The sequence below is a fragment of the Venturia canescens genome, chromosome 1 (assembly GCF_019457755.1).
Source record: "Venturia canescens isolate UGA chromosome 1, ASM1945775v1, whole genome shotgun sequence".
NCBI classification, from domain to species: Eukaryota; Metazoa; Arthropoda; class Insecta; order Hymenoptera; family Ichneumonidae; genus Venturia; species Venturia canescens.
Genome location: NC_057421.1, coordinates 36168956 through 36193001, shown reverse-complemented (window position 1 = coordinate 36193001; position 24046 = coordinate 36168956). Strand labels below are relative to the sequence as shown.

The following is a 24046-nucleotide window of genomic DNA, read 5'->3' as shown; positions in this document are numbered from 1 at the left end:
TTTTAATTTTTTTTCCAGTCCTATCATTTCAAAAGTTTCTAGCAGGTATAACTAAAATTCTCCTACAAGAGCAGCTCCATATTTTGATTTTACGAGACTCTCAACGGATTTTCACTTTTCCATATAAATAACACGGATAAAAAAATTTTTCAGTTTTCTTCAAATAAAACTATTGAAAAAAATTTTCGCACAATTTTAATGGACATGTTTTTATAGAAAATTAAATTCTCTACAAAATATCTTTGATGTGATTTTCTCATAAACCTAATGGGTGAACTGTTATCAGACTTTGAATCGGAGCAACCAAGTTAAATCTAATCATAAATAATTCAAGAATGCATTTTCTATTCCACTGGACCTTCTTTTATAATTTATATTATATTTCTTTTATCTTGCGAATAATTACCCAGTGGGTAAAAAGAGAAGCGGTGTAACTCGAGAATTATAAGGTTTAGGATAATATTTTATGAGAGAAAAAAGTTTCAATTTTTGATTTTATATACACTAACATTTTTGAAATTTTTTTTCTTAAATCAACAAGAAAATTTAAAAAAATAGTACATTCTGTACCAAGGAGGTAAAATCGATTTTTTCAACTCTAAGCGCGATGTTGTCATGTATTAAAATTAATCAAAATTCTTATGATAACAGGAAAATGAGTATTGTTAGTATAACTATCACAAAAGCAAACTTTATAATGATAGAAGGGTATTTTTTCTTAGCTTCTGTGCATAGAACTAGAAAACCATGAAATGAACTTTAGGACAAATGACAAAATTTTTTTTGTAGAGTCGTGTAATTGATTAGTTGCTCTGATCCATTATCCGAATTGGAAGGTGTATGACAAGGTTTTCAATAAGGTTTATGGGTATTAATTGTAGACAATTAATGCATTGGTTACGAAAACCCATGCCCAAGCGAACGTTAACGCGATCAATTCTCTGCTTAATGCTCCTTATCAGTATGTTACCCTTCCCTCTGATATTCAACCTTAGACTTATACTATCTTGGCTTTTTCACACTTATATAATTGTTCTAATCGTTCGTCTAATCTATAAAATATTTCGAAGATTTTGAACCAGCCAATTTTCAATTAGCGTTATTCTTTCAAATCATTGTTATTTCTGGAAAAATATGTCTAACTTTAGCAAGTATGAATAAAAATTAATTGATGTCTCTTATTGAAAAAAAATCAACAACGAAACTACAATCTGACTGTGACATTCTTCAATTTTTTACTCTCAGGCATCACTCGGTTTTCTTGTTTTTTTTTTTTCCAATTCAATTTTTTGTATCGTAAATAGAACGCGACGTTTTGCGTAACTTGGCTGTGGTGGCGACGATCTCGAAGGCGCCTCTAAGATATTCAGCCTTTTAGATGCATGTATACATGTAATTATGTTACGTGTCGGTAAGGTAATACCTCAGGTCGTATCGATTCCTTCGAAAACGAATATAACATTTCCCGCTGGCTAGAATTATCTCTCCGCCCCAATATATAGGTATAGGTATATACTGCAAGGTCGTTTTGCATCGTCAACGAATTTGCCCGATGAAAAGAGTTCTTTCAAGAATTTTCTTCTTTTACAAAGCTCTTCTTTGTTTTCTTCATACAATATCAAGATTCGAGTGTTTCGTAATAAATATCGTGGAGTCATAAAAAATTGATTTCCAAATGATGAATTCCTGTTCAAAAGCATAAAAATGATTACGTCGAATTTAATGAAAATCAGCGCTATTATAAATCGAAAATGGAAATTCGATAACTCGCTAATTGAAGATAACCGATCTAAGGAGCCGTCAATTTTCCTTATTATGATTGACTTCACTGAACGGATTCGAGACTATCTCTTGGCCAATTGATTCGTACTTTTCATGTAATTTTACTTTTCAGTAGAACAGTTAATGTTCTATAAGACTCAGAATTGAGAACGAGTCGTGTACCATTCGAATGTATAAATAAAAATTAATTATTATATTTCATTAGATTGTTTTTAAAAAGTTTCGTGCAAAATAACAAGTTGATTTTTTTTAATATTCCGGATGCAGAAAATTTAGTATAATTCATCGAGAAATTTGAACAGCGGGTCAAGACGTACCGCGAGTACGTTGCACTCACTTAATTGAACAATGCGAGTTATGGGTGTTCCTCGAAAGGCTCGTCAATCCTCAGACCGATGGAATTGATAAAACAGCGTCTGCCTGATTATCTTGAGGAGTTAAGGGAAACAGAACACGTTCACAACATTCTGTCAAAGCCATTGCCCTAATTACGTGGTTCTCAAAAGATGTATTCAATCATATATGATGATTGATATATCATCAGTGTAATTGAATGAAGTAGGAAGCTCATTTGAACAATTCTTTCGTTCTGACAGTAAAAATAATTCGTCTACCGCTGAAAAAATATTAAAAGTAATAAGTTTGATTGTTTGCATCCACCATGTTGATCGAAATAAAGAATATATTGTTGTACATACATTTATGCACTTTGTTGCTTGTCAAGCACCAGTGAAAATGCTTTGGTCATTTAAATAACGATCCATCCTGGTGGATGACCTGGGGCAATGAACTTTTTGATACGACCGGTATTTCGAACAAATGATTAAACAAGCGATGGTACACATCGATAAACTAAGAGGCATACAAACATTGATCATTCACTGCATACATCACGGTAATTTTCGTTTACGGCTTTATATTATTCGGCTTCGTATGTATCAGGGGAGAGATGTGAACAAGGGCCACTCGTTTCGTTTCCTGTCGATCGTGGAATCCGCATGCTCGTTTATCGCGCCATTCTCAACCGATACCTCCTCTCTCGCCTTCGCTCCTGCATTTGCTCCCGTTATTCGTTTCGCTCGCGCGAATCACTTTATACCGTTATCTTTCGATTCGCGAATTTTGCGTCGCTACTGTCCGTCTCCTGTATGGACCATGCTTTTCTTCATTCTCGATCTCTTCTCTCTTCCTACTTTGATTTTTTGATCACTTTCTATTTTTTTTTTACATCGTTATCACTCGCCGAGTCACACATCGCTATCTATTTCGCTGATTCGATCTTTCTGTGACTGGTCCATTTATGTCGGATGACTTGGTGCTTATTTGAACTACGCAAACTTTTGAAAAAAAAATACAGTTTATTTCAAGAATTTTGTGCCAACAACAGAAATCTAACGTGAATGTGAAAATGAATATCAACAAATATTTTATGCTGAGTCTCTTTGAAATATTGTTTCAATATGGTGCTCGCGAATAATCACTGCTCTCGATTCCTTTGTTCACATGAGAAACAGATTTTTTTTCAGCCACTGAAATTCGCTGCCAAAACAAAAATGTGAATTTGCTGTTTTTTACCCATAGCTGAAAATGGGAAGGTTTTTACCGCATGCAGTACGTTACGTTAGAACGAATACGTACATTGGTACTACAACGAGTAGATGGTTTTGGCTTCGGTTCAATGCGCCTCAGCAGCTCAAACGGAACGATATTAATTGGTGAACATTTATCGTACGCGATGTAGTAAATCTTTTGAATAAGGGAAATCTGAAAGAAAAAAGAAAAAATATTCCTTTAGGTCGGAGAGAAATAATAAACGATTAGTTTTTCCTTTGTACTCTTCCCATATAATACGTCACAAGAATGAGTTTCTCTGTAAATTGTCTGCGTTGGCAGAGCAAACATGCATTAAAAATGTTGTATTGAATATCTAATACTTCAATGTTTTAGATTTTTATTCGTGCTATTAAGCAATCTTGTGGTTTTGAAAGTTTCTACTTTATCGTCAAGAGTTTCAATATGGTCATCGTTAGTTGATATAATTAGTTTTAGCAGTTTCTCCATATTTTATCATATTTGATGTGCTCCGAAAAGTGTATTTTTTCGTTTCGTTGGTTTTCATTATGTATTGTAATTTTTTTAATTTTTTAAAAAGTCGACAATTCATAGAGATTAGTAACCTGCTTGGAAATGACCAATGTTAAAATTCACTATGTTGCGAGTCATATTCAGAAGTATGTGGGACATCCATTACTTTTCGACCATAGCCTGCGCGCTTGGGTTAGGGATTTGACTGCCGATTTTTTTCTAAAAAGTAGGTTACAAAACAAGATGATCCCCCAACTTTGAAGTCTATTCATGAAATTTTAACCGCTGTAGAATTTTTTGAAATTCTTTAAAAGTCATTTTTTTTACCTATTTCCGTGATTTTTTCATGCAAACTCTATGAGGTTCAAAGATTCGTATGATGCGGCATTTTTATTCTTGAACCTTCTACTTTTGAAAAAAAAAATAATTTTTCACTCCAAACGAAGATCTGGTTGAATTAGCATCCTTTTCTTGAATTACTATTCTTATGAAATTTTCCGCATTTTTGAAACGCGGACAATTCTTCGCGTAGACGGCTTTAACACAGTTCTAATTTTTCATCTAGGTAAATTCTATAACTGTATACACGAATATTTCTATATTACCACGTTCCTTTTAAAGCACAGCCTCGCAAAGCTACTTGATTTCTGAAAAATAGCTGTTTTCAAACACCTGGGAATTTGTTCTATCTTAATGAAATAGCTTGAAATTTCCAGGGAATGTACCTCATTCTATACCCAAGAAACACTAAAAATTTTCAGAATGGGTTTTAGTTGGTTAGTGAGCTAGGAATTTTTGAAATATTGCAGTTTCCCATTTTTTTTTACGTTTATGGCATTATAAATGACTTTTTTAATTGTGCGTAATGAATTTAATCTAATTTTGTATCAAGTTGAAATAAAAGCATAAAAAAACGTAGGAAATGTGGTATGTTTTTGTATGAAGTACAACCGGATCTTCGTTTGGAGTGAAATATTATTTTTTTTTTCAAAAGTAGAAGGTGCAAGAATAAAAATGCCGCATCATACAAATCTTTGAACCTCGTAGAGTTTGCATGAAAAAATCACGGAAATAGGTAAAAAAATGACTTTTAAAGAATTTCAAAAAATTCTACAGCAGTTAAAATTTCATGAATGGACTTCAAGGTTGGGGAATCATTTTGTTTTGTAACCTACTTTTTAGGAAAAAATCGGTAGTAAAATCGCTAACCCAAGCACGCAGGCTGCAGTCGTAAAGTAATGGATCTGCCCATGTATATTTGTGGATAATTTCAAAAGAATATATGTTTTTGTTTTTCAGGCGCCTAAAAGCGTAGTGCCGTTTAGGAATGATGGAAGAAGCAGCAGCTCCTGACAAATTCGAAGTTGATGACAGGCCAACGACCCCTCATATATCGAAACTATTATCGAAATCCGCAGGAGATCTATCGGAAGATGTACAAATTTTGTCAGTCAACAGACTGACCGTCGAGAAGATCGTGTTAGAAAAAGGTGGATCGCGCGAGGTATTGCTAACGAAAAGTGAAACTACGAAAAAACTATGCGAACGTACTGCGAGGCTTCCAACGCCAAAATCACGATCGTCCTTATGGCGAAAGAGATCGAGCAGTACCGATGAATTATTAACAGCTCCAAAAGTACAGAATTTCAAAATTATAAATAACTTTGACTTGTCATTAGTGACCGATCGTTCTGCAAGGGGGTCAAAATCGATCGTTCTGCAAGGGGGTTCAAAGTTGCCAATATCGAAAACTCGCAACAACGAAAAACGAATAAGCCCCATTAAACTTACGAAAAATTCCTCGATCGGTAGCCTCACCAGACTTAATAGACCTGTGAAGTTATCGAATCTTGGCAAAATACGTAAAACTCCGCCTGAAGTTCCACCCAAACCAAAAAAAAAAAATTATCCTGCAACATCATATGTTCAGCCTATCATAAAACCAACGGTAACTTCACCATTAGTCGAAGTGTCTACGAATTTCTCTACTAATGATCAGGATACTCATAACGCTTTAGAAGTGAAAGAAAAAATATATTCACAAGATTTATCAGATTCGAAAAGAAACTCCATTGTTGGGAAAACTGAAGCTAGTAAAGCTCACGAAATTTTAGAAAGGAGCCAATCAAAAATCGAGCGACTTCAGAAGAATTTACGAACTCAAATAAATCTTTCCACAGCCCAAACTTATAAGCAGAAACTTCCCGGTGTTAGTGCTTTGAGAATATCAACAATAGCCAACTTAGATCTAAACGAAAATATTGCGAAGACAACAACGTTTGACAAAGATTTTCTTGAGCGACATAATTACGATACTCAATTGAAAATAGAAGAAAAAGGTTTACTCGAAACTGACATCGATAACGTATCGGATATCGATAGGAACGACGATGCGTCAAGTTCTGACAAGCCCCGATATAGTAAGAAGGTATTGGAAGTCGAGAAGAGGTGGTCTGGTGATTTTTTGGTAAATAATTTCGAACAAAATTCCTCGGAATCTTCATATGTTGAAGAATTGGGTAGCGTTTCGTCACGCGAGAGTATCAAAACTGAAGCCACAATCAAATTTAGCAACCATCGAAATCCTTCGAAGTACGAAGGACCCGGCGAACATTCACGAAAGCAGAGTATCGATGAAATTTTCGAAGAAACCGTCAGTACAGTTGATTCGGATTCCTGTTTTGAGGATAGGATAAAAGCGATTGATGATGACATTAATGATTCAGTAATCGCTGATACTACGGAAGACGTCGAGTCAAACGATAACAGTTTGTCGAAAAAAAGTACGTTAAGAGTCTTGGAATCCGCACATGATTCCAAGTCCGATTATTCGCTTGACTCAGATAAAAGATGGGATCTGACTCGAAACATCTGTGACAAAATTGAATCGAAAAATCAAGTGATAAACAACTCGGGTGACGCAGAGACGGAAAAACAAAACTTAGCTGCAAATGTTCTGGAAAATGATGATTTTTGTATAGCGAATTCGGATATTAGCAAAGATTACGTTATTCGTAATTATTCAGAACACCGGGAGGAATCAGAGTTAGCTGGCACAAGTTCCAGTCCTGACGGTTACGCGAGCTTAATTAAAGAATTCACGATGGAAGGCACCTCTTCAAAAACTCCTAAGGAAGAAAAGAAGAAAAAAAGTGGACTCCGTCGGCTCTTGCCTGGTATATTTTCTCCGAAGGAATCTCGGAAAGAATACAAAAGAGAACAAAAAGAGCGAAAAAAACGAGAGGAAAGGCATTTTAATCAACATCAACAGAATGGAATTTTTACCAGATCTCCAGATTCGATGAATCTTAATGAAGACATAACTAGGAATGTTAAACTCGATACAAGCTTAAATAGTTCGATTATCGAGGAGAGACTCAATGAAATAAAGCAAGAATTGTTCCCCGAACAGGGCATGACGACGAGTACGCCGGATCATTTTTTACAAAACGATCGAACTGTGACCCAGGATCCACGATCTGCAAGATCTTTCACTGTTAACTCCTCTTTAAGTTCGATCGCACCAGATGATAAATGGCTCGATCATAATATAATCAGCGGATCACCAGACATGCGAAAATTCAAACAAAGCTTGCGTAATGATACCGATCGAAAGTGTAGCCTTGAGAGAAAACATAGCTTACAGGAATCCAATCAGCCAAGATTCGTCCGCAATCATGGTCCTTCAGGAAGAATTTCCGCGCCGCCCAGTGAACGATTTCTCATACGTCCTCGAGCTGTGCATCCAGTGGATCGTCCGCTTCCCGCGATACCGCAAAAACATGAAATATCGAACTATGAAAATCACGAGCAAATACGAAAATATCCAAATTATTTTCGCAGGCAGGAGAGAATTGATTCGTTGAAAAATTATGGCACAAGTTCTTGCAGACAAGTCGCTGGCAATGACAACTATACAAACGACCCCAGTCTCTATGAGAATGGTAATCACATAATCGAGAAAGCAGAAATCAACAGGAATCAAAGTATCGATTCAGGTTTCAATCTCACACCCGTATCAGCACAGGTGAAGATCACCCGTCAATTAATAGTTAATCAAAACCAGAAAGGTACGCTCATCGGTCGTTCGCCCAAATATTCTCCGAGTTCAAGCCACAAATCTGGAGATTATGCTGATTCGAGTTATACACCAAATTCCAGTCAGAAAAGCGAATTTTCACCTGGGAGCTCGAAAAGTGGAGAGTACTATCTTAATTCACCACGTAATAGTTGCAGAACTTCGCCAATCGACAGTTGTGATGAACGGAGAGACCAGTCTTCGCTGTGCGATCAACAGCATCTGTACCGTCACTGTGATGGTAGTCAGGATCAAGAACTAGCACAGAATGCACCATATCCAGTGTCACCTAAAATCAGGGTTCAAACAAAAGACGAACAGGTTTATGATGTAGCTCCGATATCACCATTACAAGAGATTCGCGTTGACAAAGTATTACCCAACCCTCGGCACGCGATCATTCAAACTAACACGGATCAGGATACGTTTTATTCTGCTCAAAAAAGCTCTCCGAACATTCCATTGTCGACCAATCTAGCGAAGTTGCGAGCTAACGTGGATACGGAAGGATTCCAGCCTGCTAGTGACGAGCATTTATTGAACAAAAATGAAGGACACACTTGCTCGAGAATGACTTCGCCTATTCCATCAACAAGAACGTTAGCTTCCCCATTACAATTTAGAGACTCTCCAACTCATCGTGAAGACAGAGAACAGCGTTCGTCGATTCAAAATCTTCCGAGAGTAATGTCACCATCCAGAATTCAAAGGATTACATCCCCGTTAACAGTTTTAACCCCGGCTAGTCCCTCGCCTATTTCCACTTCAATAACTTCGCCAAATAGTGCTGCTAATACGAATTCGAGTCTTTTACCCGCTAATTCCCGATGTATGGCTTCACCCAAAAATGCCTCACAAGAACGCGACTCAACGCAAGAACCTCAGCACCGTAGGCAAACGAATCAATCCAGAACACCACTTTTGTCGCCTAATATAACCCAAAATAGAGTTACTCCATCAACTGAATCTCACACTCCCATTTCATCGTTCAATTCTCGCCGAGCACAGCCGAATGATCAGATTCTCATAGCATCACCAAAACGTGAAGCGAGCATGTATGAGTCCCAAAGTGGTCGTCTCAATGGAGCAATGGAATCAGGATGTCCGGATTCACCTGTTCCAATGGCTGAGTCACCCAGTCAGGTTATGGTACCACGGACCCAACGGTTAAGGCAAAATTTGTACGATTCCAGCAAATCTCAAGCTACTGAAAATCAAAGTTCGAGAGATGAAGTGCGTCAAGCTCGCGATATTGATCAATCGGTTCAAAGAGCTTCACCGATTATTCGTTCAATGTCCCCACCGATTGACTCGAGAACAACCCAAAAAAATATCCCAAGACCCGAACCAATTTATCTGAGCCGACACGCCGGTCAGCGAGCCTTGTCACCAATGACAGTGCAATCAGATGTAAGAGGAGGACACAACCCTATTGTATCCTCTGGAGAAAGTCAATCTAATACTCTCATGGTTCAAGAACGGCCTGAAAATATCCGTGTTCATGTACCTAGTAGTAATCAGAAGCAGCATGAACATGGTGTTCATCAAATGCTAGGACAATCTAATTGTGAAAGACCCGAAGAGACCATTTACGTGGCAAGACGTGTACAGTCGCCTTCGAGTAACTCACGCATGCATTCCCAAAGACCAGAAGTCATCTATATGCAGAAAGATCAAAGTTTGTTAGTTCCAAATGTCGAGACAAAAAGAGCACTATGCCCGAGTTTATCGACATCGAGTCAGTCGCAACAACGGTTTGATGTTGATCCTCGAAGAGTTCACCGAGTAAGTGAGGATATTTACGGAGATTGCAGTCGTGGAAGATTACGGGATAGTCCAGTGAGCGAGCAACTGTATGGAACTCGCCAACACCAACGATCGCCAGCTTCCCCGAAGCCAATATTGGAGGATGGCCTTAGACAGAATGTTCATGTGATAGATCAACAAAACCGCGGAACACCAATAAGTTCAAAATCTATCCAGCAACAGCAAAATCAACAGCAAATTTGCGCCTCAAAACAAAAAACGTTGGCAGATAATCGGCAGCTCATATACGAAAGTCAGCAACTGGACTCGGGGGAAGTAATGTATGGACAAAAACAGTCTCTGAAGCAACACGAGCCAATTTACGGTCAGCGCTCTTCGGAACCGATTTACGGTCATCACACAAACCGTCAAATGTCACCATCGAAACGACAGATGTTGCAGCACCTCGAAGCTTTCTACTGGCAACAGAAAGCTTTGGATGCGCAAAGAAAATCAACAGATTCTCCAACTTTACAAATTCGTGCAATCGACGAAACTAAAATCGAATCTCCGGAAGTTCGCGAGGCTATCTATTGGCAACAGTTGAAGAAACTCGATGAAGAACAGCAGAGAAAAATATTTGAGAATAATCAAATTGAAGAAAAGAGTGATCCCCTCTGTTGTGGAAAACGGCTCCCATGTTCTAATAATTCATTACCGGTAGGAAGTCAATTGAGACATGGATCGAATCCAAGTCTTGTTAATCAGAATTTATCGGTTGCGCTACCTCAGGAAAAACAAGTTTCTCCAAATGAACAGATTCATTGGCAGAACAAACTACTTCAATCTAAGAGTCAAATACCGGTAGGAAAACCACCGATGATCGGGCAGAAGGGGCAGAATCAGCCCGTGTTAGTAGTAAGACCTCAACAAGCTGTCCGCGGATTAGATCGAACGAACCAGAATATCAATTACGATCAACGCGATGGAGAAATTATAAGACACGATGGGCTAAGATCGAAAAGTGTATCACCTCATTTCACACGTGGTGATGAACGTCGTAGCCTGAGTCTGCCCAGGAAACCTGAATTGTTGAATGACGACGTAAGAGTAAATGTCAAAATCAATCGCGACGTTCGCACGACTAATATTGCAAATTCTCATCGCAAGGCCATCACACCACCTACCTATGAAGTTAACGATATCGAAGGAATCGACACAGCAAAAAAACCTTTGGCTCCACCACCGATTTTCAAACGTGGAAGCTTAATAAGCAATTCGAGCAGTTCCGTAGAATACGGAACTATGGGCACGAAACGCGTGAGCTTTTCCAATCAGGCAAACTCCACGGAAATCGGCCCTGGTAATTGGCCAACGAAGCATGGCATGGCGCCTGAGCCACCAACGCGAAAGCATCGAACTGAAGATAGGAGCCCTATCAGCTCGGAAACAAATGATTCAATGTATCTTCAAAGTTCAACCGATGATCAGAGCAGTGCTAATAATGTTTACGGCAATGTTGGTAAACCAGTGAGTGGACAAAATGAAGATGAAGTGACATCGTTCCTCGGACAGAGAGAGATCGTAAACGAGACTGAATACGACGCTAAACCCCTGCCACCACCACCGCATGAAATATCTTGGATGTTGAAACGTAGTTCAAGCTTGAAAGACAGTTCGGGTAATCCCGGCAGAATTTCAAGGTTTGAGATTCAACGAGCTAAAGTCCCGGCAAATCCTCGGAAGTGGCCCGGTGTCAGTGAAAGCGAGAGTGGAAGCGAAGCTGGTGAGGTGCAAAAAATTCTTCAGCGACGTAATGGTGAGTCTTTTTCTTCCTATCACTTTCTTTTCTTTCTTTCGACGCATCTTTAGATTACTTACTTGACTGTCAATTATAATAAAGGTCTATAATAATAGAGTTGTTCAATATTGATTGGCACATAAATTATTTAAATATTTATCGATTGGATAAAGTTTCGATATTTTTGTTATTCTCAGTGCCCCAATCGTTTGGTACTCCTTCTTATACCATGGAAAAAACTTAGCCCTAGACGAGATCGTTTTCCGCTGCAGTTTCGTGAAAGGGCATTAACTTAATCCCTTTGAATGTGAATGCATTGAATTATGCTGGAGGTACGGCGCCTCGGCAGAATCGCAGCACGAACATGCTGTACGATGAAATGCAAACAGGCTCGTGTATGCCCGTGCATTCCAATGAGTCTTGTCTCGGGGCAAGCCCGAAAGGCAAGGGCACGTAGAATCTTGACACTTTTGCTGAGAGATACGAGGTTTACACAGAGTCCCGGCTATTTTTTTTATTCGTGCATACCAGGGGGTACGTTTTTGATGCATCGGATACAAAATCCACTAGGCTGAATAGAATAAACTTGAACATGAAATATGTTCATTATAGCACTTAAGGATGTAAAAGCGCACCTTACTAATCAGGTGTCAGTCTTGCACCATATATTTTCAAAGGAATTACACCAGTCATTCATAATACAGAAAAAAATTCAAATGACAACTTTTTAGATGAACGAATTTGCTGCAAAAAAGTTTTATGAGCTGAGACTGTACATTCAACCCTTTCCAAGTTACAGGTAGTTGGGGTAAATTTTATGTATAATTTTTTGTTCTACAGTCACTTTAGATCCTTATATGAATATATTTGATGAATATATATAATAAAATTGACAGACCCTGTCCCAAAAAATGGAAATAGTTTAACTTAAGGTATTCCTTTCATAAACCCGAATATTCTACAAATAACTGATTTTTAATTACAGCAAAGTAAAAGTACATGTCAATAGATTGGCGAAATTTCAGGTCAGGTTATCGAACATTTCATAAAGAATTAAAACTTCAAAAACCGTAAAATTTATACGGGAGCTATAGAGATTCCATCATCACCAAATTTCTATTCAATAATTCATATACTAAATAATTCTAAATTCCCGATACAAACTGTCTCACGGATAGAAAAAAATATAAGGAATCCATAGCGATGTTAAAAATAAAGGGTTACCGAATGTTGAAAAGAGATATTAACGATAGAAGTTGGAAAAATGGCAGAAGCAGAAGCTTTTCCCATATACTCAGACTTCTCAGAGGTTAGGAATCAATCGAAATTTCGAGTGCCCTAGTTTGCATCACCAAAAATACGGTCCTGCGAAAGGAATAACTTAAACAAAAAAAATATACATAAAATTTACTTGAACTCCTTGTAACTCGGAAATGGTTGAATGGTTTATGAGTCTCAACTCATAAAACTTTAAGTAGCAAATTCGTTCATCTGCAAAGTTGTCGTTTGAATTTTTTCTGTTTTTTTTTTTTAATAACGTAGGTATTGCAGTCATTTAAATAGATATTTTCATCTAATATTCACCTTCAGTGATGATACCGAGAGTAATATTGCGTTTACGAACATGGTTCAATGGACTTTATTGTAGAGTATCAATTTTCCTACGAAAACCCATTCGAAAAATATGGCTACATCAAAATTAGTAGAGCGGTACCAATAACAATGGGAACAATATTTTTTTCAATGTTAATGAAATAGGAAACCTTCAATTTCGATTAGCGATCGCTAAATATTTTTTAACAACAGTACCCTTTCACGACGCTTCGTTTTTGAACATCAACTAAAGACTTTCGAGCACGATGGGTAAAAGAAAAAGTTGTCCCAAAATGACCCACCCCAATACATACGTTTGAATAGATGCGTTCAACCCATCGATCACAGCTGCGGCTGGATTTTTTTGACTTCAAGACTCAGTTAGAGCAACCGCTTCATTCGTTTAATTTGACCAAAACAAATGTATACGTATACATCGTAAGGATTAGCAAGCTTAATCCCCTCTGGTTTGTGTCTACGTGTGGCTGCTCATGTTCAGTCCAAGCATGGATTGCGACCTATATACCCTCAATCTACATAGATAATTAAAGTCGTGGTATCCGAGTTCACCAGACGGAATTGCTCCCATGAAGGGGCTTTCCGTGGATATCGGCGATTCGGGCCTGGCGCGCGCATGAGGTGCAGTAGCGCAACCGACATTGCAGTCTCCGCTGCATCGGATGAAACATGCGCCCGAGTAATGTCGCAAAGTCGCACAAGCCTCGGAACACTATAAAAAGTCCCATTATTCGCCAATCCCGACTACTTAACTCTTGTCGCTGAAGAAGCCAAATCGCTTAATCGGATTGTGTCATCCGTTGTGTCTGCGGGGTTCTGTAACGAATTTTCCAGTTTCTATTATATTACAAAAATGAAAGAATTTTTTATTCTATCTCAAGCGCACCAACTGATATTTGAATGCTGATAACTACGGTCGGGTGGATCAAGCTTCTGATAATAAAAAGTTGACAGCAGTTACGCACCGATAAAATCGAGTTTCATCAAAACAGTCCCATAAGATTTCTTCTATTCATTAATTATTTTTCGCTCAGACTGTAACCATCAAGCTTAACAATTGCGTCTTGGCACGTAGAAAGCTTGCTCAGTTCGGGTCAAAAGTTGCCGCAAGGATCTTTGCTTATCTCGCGAATGGACAAGGTGGACACATGGAACAAAGAAAAGAAAGAGGGAAAACAATTGAGATAAGACTCGCACGAGTTTCTCCCATTACCTGAATATACAAATGTATATACGTCAAGTTATACGTATACCTATGAAACAGGATAGCGAATAAACTTTTGTCTGAAGTACACGTTTTCCAAGATGACGTATGAAATGGGAAAAGAGATATTTATCCTCTTTTACTCTAACATGACTTTTAAATGAAAAAAAAAGTTTCTGTTGAGATTCTTAGCCAGAATGGTTGACAGAAAAAGCGGGGGAGATATAGACACAGCATTGCAACAAATGATGCGAAAAGCGAATGACCTCGACCGGAGGAGTGGTACATGAGGCAACCAGCCAACTAATAAGTACTCCCTTTCTATATAGTCGTACTTGGTGTACAATACGTTTTACCAATACTTGGACACGACACAGTGTTTAACAAGTTGTGATTAAGGTCAGTAACCTTGCACCTCAGCTAACTGCAATATATATATAGCACAATAGCTCGTATATAATACGGTAGGTATTCTAGACAAGAATGACGTCATCATGAGAGTAGAAACACTCACACACTTCCGACTCATGGATACTTACTCAAACTAGACTATTGAGCTTATCTTGTCATTTTTCATTTAAAAAATTCCACCACATCTATCGTTATTCTCGTTTCATTAAGTATATAGTACAATATCTCTGTAAGCACAATATGTAGGATGAGCATAATTTCACATGGGTCTTGGCTCCCTAGAAGAAATCATTTTACAATTTTTTGAAATATGTGCATTTCTCAATTTATCCGACGAATGAAAATTATAGTGCTGGGTCGTTTTTATTATTTCTCTTTTTTATTTCATATTGAAAAAAGAAAAATGATAATAATGGGTGTAAATCGCAAATGAATTTGTCACCCTTCAAAAAATCATTTTGTTCCCCGCAATCAGAATTTCATGCTTGTGCTGACAACTAATACACGTCTGTACGTCAATTCATCAAATTATTTGAGATATTTGAGAATGAACTGTTAATTTTTCGTGTGCATTAATATTTTGGATTTCTATGAGAGAGACGAAAGAGCAGGATAACGAAAGTAAACTTTTTGCTTTCAATTCATTCAATTGATCATCAGTGAGTAGTTGAACAATTTCTGATAGCAATCTCCGATACTTATCATCAAATCATATTTCCCTTACCTACTTTCAGTAATATAGCTACAACCTGATCATGTTCATCGCTGATAGTAGAACGATGTACCATAGGAACTTTCTATAGTTAAGCTTTCGAGCATTGACGTCTAATTCCCACAGATGGAGCGGCTGCTCAGCCACCGCCTTTATAACTTGTATATTTTATGAACGAGCCAGTAAAGGTGTGGCACTTCTACGAATAAATGATTATCAATTTAAATAGATGAATATGTAAATGTTATTTTCGTTTTCTCGAAATTTCTCTTGAATTTACAATCCGAAAATTAGCAACCTTCACCCAAAAGTTCATTCATTTATACGAAAAGTATTTTTACGAGTAAATTATACGGAAAATGAATTTTTTAAAATTAGTTTTTCGAAAAATGCTTAGGTTGTAATTTGAATACAATACAAAAGAAAATATATTTTTTCCCCTCTTCATAACGCTTAAATCAAATCATCTTTTTTCGTTAAACTGCTTTAATTCTTCTCTGTTGGACCAATATTCTGGCAAGTTTAAGAATTTTATTTAGATAAACATTTTATAAAACTGTTGAGGGTGTTTTACTTAATATAACAAAAAATCGTGTATTCTTTTAAAAATTCAGTACTTTTAATGTTGTATTGACGAAAAAAGTTGGGTATCTTGTGTGGAATAGATTTTATTCTGGATCACAAGAAACATTTTATCCGCTCTTTGCGCCAAAGATGCAAAGAAATATTGTATGGCAAGTGTTCGAATATTTCCGCGACTGTGCTTCGTTTCCGTCGCTCCTCAGCAATTATTATGTATATGCAGATTTGTGAGGAAGATATGAGGCAAATTCTATTATGCGAAACGTACATCGACTAAACATGATACTTCAAATAAAATGCGATAATGGGGTAACAACTACAAATACGCTGGCAGTGGTTCGATTCCTGTATTTTTTGCACGCAGGTTGATTCTAGGAACGTTCGAGCATTACCGGATTGTCGTTCTTCTTTGCTTGATAAAAACGCATATATTTTGCGTACGAGGTTCATGATCATTGCAACTTTTAGGATTTCATGTAGATTTTATTTCCGATCACCGCTCAGGACAAGAGAATTAAATGAAACAAAAACTAGTCTATGACATTCCCGTGGTTCGAGCGTAGAAATGAGCTGCCGTTAAATCCGCGAACTGCGCAGGCCTCGCGATTAAATCCCATGTTAGATTTAGTGCTAACTTGGCATTATTTTTTCACTAGATTCCCGCATTGCTCCATAATTAAACAAATAAATAATGGCTTTCACCGAAATCCGTCGATTATAAATTATTAAAAATGTCTATATTCCTGGACCGCAACGACTCTGGGGCTGACTATACGTTCATTTTACTACTGATCGATGTCTAGACCTATAAATAAAACGGTTATTGCAGTGTTTTCGTTGAAAAAGTATTCGTTGGTTTTATTCGTTCCCATAGCACGATTTTGTTCATTTTTCCACGATTTGTTTACTCTTTTCTCGTTGAAATCCAACCAAAGGATCTTTTCTGTAGTGAAACTGAATAGCTGAGATTTTTTCCAGTCGATCCACACAGAAGATAGTAGAAAGAAAATGCAAAATAAGAATGGCTGTTTCTTTGTCATGCGTGGATGACTACAATAGCCACACTTCATATTGAGGTTTCTTTGTTGAACATTGTTTCTTTGAATAATGAAAAAAAAAGTTTTATCGAATTTACGAAGTTTCTAAAAACTGCAACACATTGAAACGTTGTTGGGGTGTTCGTACGTAAGTTCAACGAAGCTTCCACCCTTTTTGGTTGGACAGATGAACTCATCCTTCCATCCTATGCTGTTATATCTCTATCGTGAAAAAATTGATGTGTAGAAATTTTTCCATCTACTTTGTTGCTATTGTTGTTTGGTTGTAGTTGCCGTATATATTTTGGCATATATGATTCAGGGAAACTCGAAGGCTCCTCCATTCGTTGTCACCGGCGAACGAGATGTGGGCTAAGGTATGCGTAAGCGAGGAGAAGGTGGAGGCTGGGGGCGCAGTTTTAGAAGTCGATGCTCGTGGCGTAGGGAGTGCAAAACGGAGGAACGTAGTGCGTCGTCCGGGTGAGCCGAGGGTAGCCGAACGTTTTTAGTACGGAGAGTACGGGATAGAGTATTTGGGCTTGGGGGTCGGTGGGGAAATAGAGGGAGAGGACGCGGTGGTTCGGGGATCGATCCCCGACTCTACTCCCGTGACGTCACGAGATGGGACTCCGGCACCCGGCACGCCGTTGAGCCAGTGGTGCGCGGGCTTCTCTAACTTCCCTCTCGTGAGTTTTCCTCCATTCTCTCTTTTCGTACGACTCTTGTATGCATTTATCTTTTTCAGCCCGTTTTTCTTTGATACTCCGAATATTTGCTTTTATTTTAACGGAATTCCTGTCTCTGCTTTTCGTAACTTTGAAAAACACTGGGAGTGTACAAAGGGATTTTGTTGTCATTGGGAATTTGAATGAAACGAGAGCGCGCGCGCACGTGGCTCCTTGCGCGCGCGCGCGCATGTCTATGTGCGCGCATATGGGAGTGCATGTGTGTACTGCTCTACCGGAAAACAACGAGATAAAGGTGCATGAAGAGCGGCTCGAAGGAGAACTCGAGGGGGTGGTGAACCTAGTTGTGGTGCTTGTGGGCCTGAATACGAATGGCAGAGAGTGGCGCGGCATCGCGACAAGACGACGTCACACGAAAAGCCCGGGCAACATCCTCGATTCAACGTGCCTCGTTCGCGTATCCAGCATCACCCGAGAATACGACTTACCTTTCATCCCTCTTTACCCCTCGAAGCCGGCAAAGATCTTGAGCGAAAAACAACGAGAGCGCAAAAAATACGGCGCTCAATTCGTGCCTACACTCAGCGGGTTTTTCGTTCATCGTTTTATCGTGTCGCTGTCGAATGACAAAATGTGATTTTTTTCTTTATCGCATTGTCATATTTTATCCGCGCTTCACTTCTGGGTGTATTCGCTCATGAGATTCGATCGTCAGCGACGCGCGACGAAGGGGCACGATAAAGGTGCGAAGGTTAGTTATCACGTCGACCGGAAAAGCTAGCGCCCTTATTTCCTTACATACGAGAATGTTTTTTTTTCCTTTTTTTTTTTATCTGTACGCGTTTCTTCCCCCGCGGCTTATCCAAACCCCAATTAACACGGCGTACGATAGACTTATTCATAAATCAATGCAGTGTCAACGCACCATACTTGCTGGAGGTATAGTGTGCATTCCGTGCGTGATGCTTTGTTTTCGTCGCGTTTTTCAACCGGGAGAAGTAATTAATGATGAGAAAATGCTAAGCAAAATACTCGATAATTCACTCCAAATTTCGAATTATTTTATTGCGTTTTAAATGAAGGATTTTCACTGCTGCTCGGTCACAATGAGTTTTTATCGTGGATTCAAGCTCAGTTTTTTTCTGTTTATGCTGTAACATAGATGTTTCTAACTAATATTCGTTCGAAAAGTAAATAACAGAAAAAGAAGAAATTTGAACAGAAAACGAACAAATGGAGAAACGACTCGGTGTATATATTTTCCTCCAATAGTGGAAAATCGATGTCGTGATGTCCTACAATCCAATACAGTGAATAAAGTCGATAAATGGAATTGTGCGTTGGTGATTTTTCTAAAGAATATAGTTTAGGAAAATTGCGGCAATATTCCATTTAGTTATCACGCTTTCCTTATTATTTCGTTTTTATTTTCATCGTTAGAAAGAATGAAAACATTGGACTTCGTAGGGTGCATATTCTATTATAAAAGAAGGGCTGACTATAATTTTTTTTCTTTTTACTCACCAGACACCAATCAAACTAGGCTTTTTCGTATAACTTCTAAAAAACATTTGTGAATTTGATTCCTTCAAAAACGTGATGAAAAATGGAAATTTTGTGGCCTTCTTTCAACTTCGCCATATTATATACAACAAAAAATGAGATATAAGTTACAAAAATATTAAGGATTTTAGAAAATTTTATTGACTCAATCAGCGCAACGAAAGGTTGAATCAGTTGAAGCAATTCATTCGACATATTCATACGTTTCAAACTGATCATTCATGACATGGCTGGTTTTTATTTAAGGTCAACAATCGTATCGACAGTAAGTTTACGTGGAAAATGTTGAAAATTGCCGGTAGAGAGGATAGAGAGGACACTCTGCATTCCTTAACATTCCGCAGGATTACAAGTAACTTTTTAACCTCTTAATTTTCAAAAAAGCCCTTCCTCAACCTTTCGTATCTTTGTGCGCAATCCATCATTTTGACGGATACTCCATAGTGGCTCTTAAAACATCAATAGCACGCACTCGAATAACTTTTCTCGACTTTTAAACGACTTCGCCTGCTACTTTTCCTATCTGTTCATCCTAATAATCTTTCGTTTCTGTCTGCAATTTTCATATTCGATGCCTACAGATTAATTGACGTTTCCTTTCAATTAGTATACCCTTATTTCGAAAAATTATTGCAATTTTTGGGATTACTCAATTGGAACATGAAGTTGATGAGTCGCTGTCATATATTTTTGAAAAAAACAATTGTTTGTTACCTCAAATCAATTCTTTACCATTGATTTCGACGATGCTTGAAAAAATGTTTAACAAATACAACATTTTTTATTTTTGGATACATTCAAAACAGTATTACTTTTTTTTTATAGCATACAAAATAATATTCTACAAAAATGAATTCGAAGCTTTTGAAGAGATTCAGTGAGTATTCAATAAGAAATGTAAGCACAAACACCTTTCAAAATTGATTTGTCGTAATACCATTATTATAAACTATGAAAACTGTCAAATATGGGGAGCGTTCAATCACTTAACTGACTAAAACTCGAGTATTTATCGTATTGCGGTTTCCAATGGTGCAAGAAATCACGAAGGACGGAACAGATGAATGGAAACTATATGGCGAGGATTTGGAGGTCGAGCCACAAACAATCGTGATAGTTTTAGGGAACCTCGTGGTCAAGAATAATGCGATTTGTAAAATAGGCTAAATACGATCGGAAATAAATATGAGACAAAAGGAAAGAAGGATAGAAAGTGAGTGAGAGAAAGTGAGGTAGTATACAATCGATTTAAACTCGGTGTTTTCGGCCTCGTCGATTATTGGTCACTCAACCATGGATGAATATATAGACTACAACGAGCGTTCATGTTCGAATTTTCTACTCTTAACCAAAAGTTTGGAAAAAGCTGGCTAGAATCAGGAAATGGAGCATAAAAAGAAGAACATGTTGGAAAAAGGGCCTTTATTAGCCAAAACAATTATATATTTTCGTACTTTATTTTGAAAACTTCACACCGTTGATTACGTATCCGAACTTTATGTGTTTTGACACTATATCTTATAGCATCATCGACAGTAATAAGTTTTTGAATGGCGTATGGCTTTGGTTATCTCCCAAGTAGAGTTGGGTAAGGACGATGCTTGGATGAGTGAGTTCTTAAACATGTACTGGCTCGTGCATTAGGCACTGAATGGGAGCCAGTTTTTCTAAGGTCCTGATGGTCCCAACCAGCTGAAACTCATTGTCAGTGAAAATATAGTCACCTGTCTCGGTCGGGTTTTTCACAGTATTCCTTGGCTCACGTGCAAATGTGACGCGGTAGCGCATTAGAAGTTAGTAGTTGTTATCTAATTAAACGATTAATCGAACTCACCTGTAAAGTTCTATCGTAATTGTAAGAAGCGTCATCTCTTCATACAATGCGATGTTATTTGTAGCATATTCTCCTTATGTTTTTTACAGAGGTTAATTCTCTCTGCCGGTTAAATCGACAGAAGGGTTCGGATTACATCTGTGATTTTATATGCCGAATTCGTTTACGAGCACTCAATATTTTCTCTGCCGGTTATATCTCTTCGATACGAGGGATTAAATTGCTCATTTTTTATCCATTTATCCATTCCTTTTTTCTGAGCATAATAATATTTGAATTTTACAAATGGTTGCGGCAACACTTTAAAATATGACATAGGGAGCGGGTTGTTAAGGGACCAAACACAGTGAAAAATTTTTGTATAGACTTTATATGTGGTGACATCGGTGCACCCTAGGGGTATTACATGTTTTATCTGTAACTTGAAAACCATTGAAATTTGAATTTTTTTTTTTTTTTATATTGACATTTATTCTTCTGGGAAATTTTTACTGATTTTTTTTTTCATTATTTGTATATGATATTGCAATTTCGAATGACTGTGATTCAACCCCGATACGAATTATACTATCGCGGGTGTAAACCCCTCCCCGTGATTCAGAATTATTCTCGGGATGCTTGCGTTACGGACTTTCATACAATAATAAGATTACAACAGCTAGGGAAAAGAGGTTTACGTTAAATAACGAATGTTCAATAAGCTCCCTGGCTACTATATCGATTTCAAGCAATGTCAAATTATATACATTGTTACGGTTGATAAAATGTTTCCAGCATTACATTGTCTACATTACAATTTATATTCCTGTTTTATTCGATTAATCATTATATCCAAGCTTTTCATCAATTTTTTTTTCTGAATAAACGATTCAGAGTGTTAACTTAACTTTGGAATAAAAATTATTATATCGATTTCTCATTTTTTCGAATCTTCTCAACCCTTTGTAATTCTTGAGTTTGAGTCCACTCTGAGTATACGCAATCGTTTATTTGATAATTCTACGAGTGTTACTACGTCCGCAATGCATTTGATTGAGACATTTGTTCATCTATTCATTGTTTCATACTCTTTTTTAGGGGATTGGAAAACAAATAATCTCGAAATTACGTTCAAATTATTTGCTGATCAAGCGTAAATCATTTAACTACATTTTTGACTTTCCAATACACGGTCCACACTTTATCACAGATAACTGAATATTCCCCAAAAAAATCATGCTTCGTCTTTGTTTTAAAGAAAAACTATTTTTTCCCATGTGCAGAATTTATTTATGAGCTCAATTTGCCAACGTGATAACTCGAGCACCAGTTTCATGCATCAAGACATATTTTTCCAACCAGTCCGTTCCCAAGGAAGGAAGAAGGAATAATATTAATTGTTTACTCACAGACCGAATGAAAAATGAAAGCGTAAAATCAGTCTTCCGGAAAAACTCACAGTTTTTATCATTTCGGTTGAACGATTCGACAAGTTCCCCGAGAGGTTGTTTGCTAAAGGCCATGCAAACGAAGCATTTGTTAAACAGTAATAACGTAATTTTTGCTCGTAATTATCCAGAAAAGATCTCTCATCTGATAGGGCGAGTCGGAAACTTTCACAACCGTATGATAATGAAGTTACTCTCGATTTCGTTAGAAAAAAAGTACGGAAAGTACACGTGACTCCTGAAAAGGTCTTGCATTTTTTTTGTTATTTGCTTTCATTAGATTTTCTCATGATGAGAATGGGTTCATAGCGACAAATATGCATCGTGGCTGCATCCCGGAATCCGTTTGACCCGTAAAATTTGATCCATCATCTCTTCTTTTTTGCTTTTATCGTTCTCCTCTAAGCTTGGAGTATAAGGACTACCAGATGGCGCTTGCGTCACTGCGGCAGCTCTCTCGCGAATCTTCCCAACTATATATCTTAGATGCATGAGCATAGACTCGAAATACATATATATGTTTCCGTATTTATCTCTCCCCATATATCTATGTAGCTTTCGCCCCTCCCTTCGTCTTCCTGTGATTGGTAAATAATTTACAACGTAAAGATTCTGACGAGTGTGCGCGCTCAAAGCGTGGTTGACGACTGTCGAAATTTGCCATTCGTGTAGCACGATTCTCGAATTACTTACAACTCTTATTAGATAAGCGAATTGCACTTTTATATTTCGGTCTAATACGATCCGTTTTAATTGACCTATGATGCTATTAATGCGTTGATGATATTGAATCATTTAGTCATGATCAGAACAGTGACCCTTGTCTAATGAGTTTTGACCGGTGGATATGTGCATATATCGATAGGAACGAACCTCATCAAAATTGCTATGATTACCTTCGCGACCGCCTCCAGGGATTTCGTGGGGAAAGCGCGTAACTACGTTTGCAATTGTTAAAAGGGCGTGTTCCCCTCGATTCAAAACTTGTAACAAGTCCTTTCGACTTTCACTCGACTAAGATTGTTACGCCCATTTCAATGTTCGCTCGGTCATTAGTACGACGGGTATCTCACTCGATTGACCTTTCTCAGAATACACTGATTCCCGTCAATAGCACCTTCCACTTAGTCAATAGATACGAATCCAAATATTCTACAAATAACTGATTTTAAATTACAGCAAAGTAAAAGTGCACGTCAATAGATCGGCGAAATTTCAGCTGAGGTTATCGAACATTTAATAAAGAATTAAAACTTCAAAAACCGTAAAATTTATACGCGAGCCTATGGAAATTCCATCATCGCCAAATATCTATTCAATAATTCCTATACTAAATAATTCTAAATTCCTGATACAACATGTTTCGCAGATAGAAAAAAATGTAAGAAATCAAATAGCGACGATAAAAATAAAGGGTTACCGAATGCTTAAAAGAGATATTGACGGTAGAAGTTGAAAAAATGACAGAAGCAGAAGCTGCTCCTATA

General features: G+C 37.7%; 1 protein-coding gene across 11 annotated transcripts in view; it reads left to right on the top strand.

Moving 5' to 3' along the window:
• The window catches only part of LOC122412823 (uncharacterized), a 241837-nt gene that overhangs the window by 31570 nt on the left and 186221 nt on the right, over positions 1 to 24046 (top strand). For all 11 annotated transcript variants that reach the window (XM_043422724.1, XM_043422767.1, XM_043422776.1 and 8 more), the window contains exon 2: positions 5167 to 11510. In XM_043422724.1, the coding sequence (XP_043278659.1) occupies positions 5195 to 11510 (6316 nt within the window). In that variant the 5' untranslated portion in view covers positions 5167 to 5194. The remainder of the gene's footprint in view (positions 1 to 5166; positions 11511 to 24046) is intronic.